The sequence below is a fragment of the Pangasianodon hypophthalmus genome, chromosome 25 (genome assembly GCF_027358585.1).
Source record: "Pangasianodon hypophthalmus isolate fPanHyp1 chromosome 25, fPanHyp1.pri, whole genome shotgun sequence".
NCBI classification, from domain to species: domain Eukaryota; kingdom Metazoa; phylum Chordata; class Actinopteri; order Siluriformes; family Pangasiidae; genus Pangasianodon; species Pangasianodon hypophthalmus.
In genome coordinates this window covers 3,167,141-3,173,140 of record NC_069734.1, presented here as the reverse complement: position 1 = coordinate 3,173,140, position 6,000 = coordinate 3,167,141, and the positions used below count along the sequence as shown (strand labels likewise).

The following is a 6,000-nucleotide window of genomic DNA, read 5'->3' as shown; positions in this document are numbered from 1 at the left end:
TATTTAATCAATCTGTTTGATTAAATTAATTTAATGACTTAATGATCTTTTGATAATTCAGATTCTTGAACAAAATGTCCTAAAATGATCTGAAGTTACATTTAATCTAGTTACTGTATTCCCGCCGCTGTAGCCGGCAGCATTTTTATTATTATTATTTTATTTTATTTATTTATTTTTTTTTGTGTGTGTGTGTGTGTGTCAGTTGCAGTATACTCTCACTGTACTCCTGTACTCTACGTCAAAACACTACACACAGACATAACACAATCCTAAAACAACGTTAATGTCAGTAAGATAAGGATTTTTTAAGTGTTCTTGACACTGTGTGTGTGTGTGTGTGTGTGTGTGTGTGTGTGTGTGTGTGTGTGTGTGTGTGTGACTCTCATGAAGACCCAGTATGAAGCTGGTGAAGTTTAGGAAAGGAGACAGCGTGGGTCTCAGGCTCGCAGGAGGAAACGACGTGGGGATCTTCGTGGCTGGAGTTTTGGAGGACAGTCCTGCTGCTAAAGAGGGTCTGGAGGAGGGAGATCAGATACTCAGGGTGAGCCGAATGATGAGCATTACGTCACGTCATGATTTATAAACACATCTATAAACACAGACTGGTTATTACAGTAACAAATTACAGAAACTGTCCACACTTTAACACTTTGGATTAATGTGCTTTGCTACATGGGCACATTTTTGTGTGTACAACAGCGTGTCAGATCTAACACTGTACCGGTGATCTAGATCAGTGATCATGGTCTAGAGTCATAATAAATCATGTCAGCCATTTTAACAGTTCTTTAATCATTAATTAATAATAGGTAATAAGTTAATAATGACCGACATTGTACTGATTACGGTTTATAACAAACTCACATGGAGTTTTTTGGAGCATCTCTACGATTAGGGCAAAAGTGTGCGTGTGTGCGTGCATGTGTGCGTGCGTGTGTGCATGTGTGTGTGTGTGTGTGTGTGTGTGTGTGTGTGTGTGTGTGTGTGTGTGTATATGAGAGCTTCAAGCCTCCTACACTTTATTGGGAAAATATTGACCCATTGTGTGACCCTGCACAGAAGTAAGTTACACGCTGCAGCTCTGACTCGACGCCTGACTCCCTCTGGCCCTGGAACCTCTTTTGTTTAATGTACACACGCACACACACACACACACACACAACAGCGCTTATTGTTCAGCTCGAGACATGCCGTGGTGTCTCACTGATGTCATTAGCTGTGAATATGTGATTCATTTAAGTCTTGTTTATCTCTGAAAACTTCTTGATAAAAGATGTTGAGAGCGAGCGAGCGCCTCCTACATCGAGTCTGAGCGAGTCACGCTGTGTGGAGCGTCCACGCTACAAAGTGTTCCTGCCCGCTGTACAAGCACCACACACACACACACACACACACACATACACACACACACACACACACACACGCGCGTCTCTTCCCCACGGTGAGGCTTCCAGCATTTTTCCATCCACACACTTCTCTCTCCGAGTGTGTGTGAGTTGAAAACCTTTCACTCCCTACTTTCTCTTTCTTCACTCGGTCTATTTTTCTCGTTTAACAAAACAAATCTCTCTTTGTGATGCACTGAAATAAAAATATTTGGATGAACCAAAAAATTTTTATTTTTTTTTTCGTGGCATACTGATGGATTGAAATGATTTTTTTTTTTTTTTGGTCTGAGCTGAAAATGGAAAACAAGTCCAGGATACATTTTCTAATCGTGTAAATTATTTATTTCTGTAGTTTTTGTCTGAAACCAAAACCAAGTGCCTTTCCAATACTATTTTTTATTGTAACATATTATTATATTAATTTTATTATTATTTTTGATTTTATTATTATTATTATTATTGCACAGTTACATGAATTGTAAAAATATATATATATATTTTTTGCTTTCTGTGCTTTTGAAAAGGAAAAAGTAAGACTTACTTGAGCATTATTTAAAATACTCCGAGGTAAAATGATTTAAACAAGTCTGTTCTTTCAGTAGAACATTATTCCGCATGACCAAAACAGTGAATACAAAAATAATGTAAAATATAAAACAGTTATGTGTTGTGCTTTTAGGTGATCTGTCGAACCTTGGTCTTGAGTGAAACCAAACCTTTTCAGTTGGCGCTTTTGCAATTTTTTTTTTATCTGAGTGATCATTTACTTGAAAAACCTAGTAAAATGATTAAACAGTATAAAACAAACATGCTGGAAATGTTTACAGGAAAATGTACACCCTTTACCCAAACACGTGTGTTACAGGAACATACTTCATCTTGCATGTCAGCATTTCCCTGGAGCCGAGTTTGAGGTTATCGCCATGTGTTTCGTTCATATTCCAAACAAAGACAGTAGATATTCCTGAAAATACAATAAATTCTTTCACTTTCTGGTTGTTTTTATGAGCTACGAGTGAGAAACAGTTAATGTACTGTTACAGCATGCACCTCACTTTCATAGGGAATAACTAAGAGACTTTGTTAAACACATTTCTCTTCTCTCTGTGTGTGTCTTTCTCTCTCTCTCTCTCTCTCTCTCTCTCTCTCTCTCTCTCTCTCTCTCTCTGCAGGTAAACAATGTCGACTTTGCAAACATCATCCGTGAGGAAGCGGTGCTGTTTCTGCTGGATCTGCCCCGAGGAGAAGAGGTCACTATTCTGGCCCAGAGGAAGAAGGACGGTGAGTTTATCACACTAGAAAATTCTCAGATGTCTGTCTATGGGTTAGGAGTTAAGTGTGTGTGTGTGTGTGTGTGTGTGTGTGTGTGTGTGTAATTGATGGTGCACCTTGAAGGGATAGTTTATGTATATGTACATATGTGACTGTACTGTAAACCATCCATTTAAGCACTTTTCTTTAAAAAATCTCTTCTTCTGTGTACCAGCGGTTGTTCACTGGCAGGCCGCGGTCTGGATTTGGACCCAGTAAAGTTTCTCAGCAGATTGAACTGAGCGCCTGTAAATTAATAATACAACAGCAGAGCTAATTAATTTTAAAAAATTAAATAAAAAAAACTAGCCATAGTTTTCTAAAAACAAACCAATTCAGCTTCTGTAGCAGAAACATCTGAACGTTTATTTATGTAAATAATTTATCTGAAGGTATCTCATCTTTTAAAGACAGCGTTTGAGCCGTACATATGATTGAGATATATATATATATATATATATATATATATATATATATATATATATATATATATCTATATATATATATAATATATATATATATATCTCAATGTATAATCACATGTACATGTAGTATGTGAATGAAAAACAGTGACACCTGTTGGTCAGTTTTAGCATGGAGAGAGGGTCAAAGGTTAAACTGCAGGCCAACCTCAACTGTTAAAAATGTTTTTTGAATGAAAGAAGGAGCTAGAAAGAGTAAGTTTTTCAACTTTGTCACTTTTTTGGCACTCTTTCGTTGTCTTGGTTTTATATAACTTATCAAATTCTTATTTCTTTATTTATTTTAATTTAGTCTGGAAACAGGAAATATGTCTTCATATTTACCTTCAGGAAGAAATTGCATTGCATCTTTTTTAAATGAATCATCAAGTGATTAACTTGTCTGTTTATTTATTTATTTATTTTTTAGTAGTTGAGACTCTCAAGAGTTAAAAAAGACTCTCAAGAGATAAAGTTATGACTTTAAATAAGCTAAGAACTGGAACTAAAGAAAAGTCAGTACAGACGCATGTGTTTCTGAATCTGTAGGCAGGAGTGGTAACGTGAAGCACCACTGTGAAAGAAAACTGCAAACTGCAAATTATGTTATTTGTAGCTATGAAGTAATCATTAATGGTTAAACATTAAAAGGTAACTGTTATCACTGTTCAGTCATGTTAGTTGTTATCGGGATCTTTGTAAGCAAAGCATGTATTGCAATTAAACCATAAATACCCCTGATGTATCGTAACGACGTGGTGTATTTTGGGGTCTTTTTTTTTGGCAGTATATCGGCGGATTGTGGAGTCTGACGTGGGCGACTCTTTCTACATCCGCACCCATTTTGAGTACGAGAAGGAGTCTCCGTACGGCCTGAGCTTCAACAAGGGCGAGGTGTTCCGGGTGGTGGACACGCTCTACAACGGCAAGCTGGGCTCCTGGCTCGCCATTCGCATCGGCAAGAACCACCAGGAAGTGGAGAGAGGCATCATCCCCAACAAGAACAGGTTTAAACCTCAGCCGAGTTTATGTATAGTAACATATGATACTGTTCTCGTTCTGATGATCGCCTTCCCAGTTCAGACATGTGTAAAAGTGTGTGATGTGTGCACCGAGTGTTGTCCTGCCATGAGCATTTACAATCACGTCTCCATTTGAAACACTCTCGTCTCATATCCAGGGCGGAGCAGCTGTCCAGCGTCCAGTACACTCTACCCAAAACCCCCGGCGGAGACCGCGCCGATTTCTGGAGGTTCCGCGGACTCCGCAGCTCCAAGAGGAACCTGAGGAAGAGCCGGGAGGATCTTTCCGCTCAGCCGGTGCAGACCAAATTCCCTGCGTACGAAAGGGTCGTCCTTAGGGAAGGTGTGTAGATTCTGCAGACACCAGCGACTCCTTTATGATTAGCGTACTAAATGTGCTAGCGACTTTATTACCATATTCAAAAATAGGGTTTAATTTTTAATCATCAGGTTGGAGCATGTGTTGTGCAGACCTTTATGGTGTGTTCCAACTGCTGTTCTCCCACATTTTCTCCCTGATTGGGTCGTGCCAATCTCCACCCACTTGCAAACTCACCCCTTGGCATTGCAGGAGGGCGGGGCAAACACGTGCTTCCTGCACGGCACGTGAAGCCAACTCCTGCGTCTTTTCAGACCGCCACGCTTCCTGCATCACAGACCCAGACAAAAGCGCTATCTGCCCTCTTGCGCATACACGAGCTCACGTTTTTGTTCTTTCTCTCTTTCCCAAGCTGGATTCCTGAGGCCTGTGGTGATCTTCGGGCCCATCGCCGACGTCGCCCGAGAGAAACTGGCCCGAGAGGTGCCTGATCTGTTCGAGCTAGCCAGTGAGTATCAGTTTACCATGCACGCACACACACACACACACACACGCACACACACACTCGTATACTCTCTCTCTCTCTCTGTCTCTCTCTCTCCCCCCTGTGAATATCTGTATCACTTTACACATGTAGTGCTATTGTAAAACACACCACGTCATCTCTGTGCTTTCATTAATCTGAGTGCTCTCAGAATCTAAACCGATCACCACATATGGAAATTGTTTTAGGTTTTTTTTTTTGCATAACACTGTTGCTTTATGACTGTATTTTGCCTTGCAGAAACACAGCGCCCTGGAGAAGGGGAAAGTATGTCTCTCGCTGCATCAGCTTGCTTGATCATTAGCGCTAGACAAACAAAGGCTGTTCTTTATGGCTTTAAGAATGTTGTAGTTGCCCGTTTTATTTATTTATTTTATCTATTAATTTATCTATCTTGACCTCTACATCACGTACCAGCCATCCCATAGCAAGATATCATGCAATGGGATCATTTAAATAACTAGATCACATGCTAAAAAAAACCATGGAAATAACTTCATATACATCAGTATGTACAAGTGTGTATGAAGGCAGATAGCTCCAAAATTATTAGCCACATTGATTTAAAAAAAAAAAAAAAAATTCAATTAGTTATTGTTCAGCTGGGATGTTATATAGTTTTACTTTTAACTTTATGCTTTAAAAAAAACCTTTTTTTTAATTATTTACTTATTTTTGTGCACTGGTTTCAAAATTATCGGCACCTCTGCAGTCAAGATTAAATGAAGCCTCCTCTAGAGAGACTAACAGCAGGTTTGGGTCTTTTAGAGGATCTGGGATTCTCCTTCATTATTTCAAATTCCTTTAGATAATAATCTGAGCATGTGGACACATCTTTCTGTTCAGACCACAAAATAAATACAGACTCTGCCATGGTTACCTCAAATTATTAATTTTCTCTCTGTCAACAGTTTCCATGTAGATGTATGTTTGGGGTCATTATCTAGTTAAA

General features: G+C 39.2%; 1 protein-coding gene across 12 annotated transcripts in view; it reads left to right on the top strand.

The window, feature by feature from the left end:
* The window catches only part of tjp1a (tight junction protein 1a), a 108,575-nt gene that overhangs the window by 86,862 nt on the left and 15,713 nt on the right, over positions 1 to 6,000 (top strand). For 9 of the 12 annotated variants that reach the window (XM_053229313.1, XM_053229318.1, XM_053229317.1 and 6 more), the window contains 6 exons: positions 394 to 544; positions 2,564 to 2,672; positions 3,951 to 4,170; positions 4,344 to 4,528; positions 4,917 to 5,012; positions 5,289 to 5,315. In XM_053229313.1, the coding sequence (XP_053085288.1) occupies positions 394 to 544; positions 2,564 to 2,672; positions 3,951 to 4,170; positions 4,344 to 4,528; positions 4,917 to 5,012; positions 5,289 to 5,315 (788 nt within the window). The remainder of the gene's footprint in view (positions 1 to 393; positions 545 to 2,563; positions 2,673 to 3,950; positions 4,171 to 4,343; positions 4,529 to 4,916; positions 5,013 to 5,288; positions 5,316 to 6,000) is intronic. The other 3 variants (XM_053229314.1, XM_053229324.1, XM_053229323.1) reach the window with 1 other exon arrangement.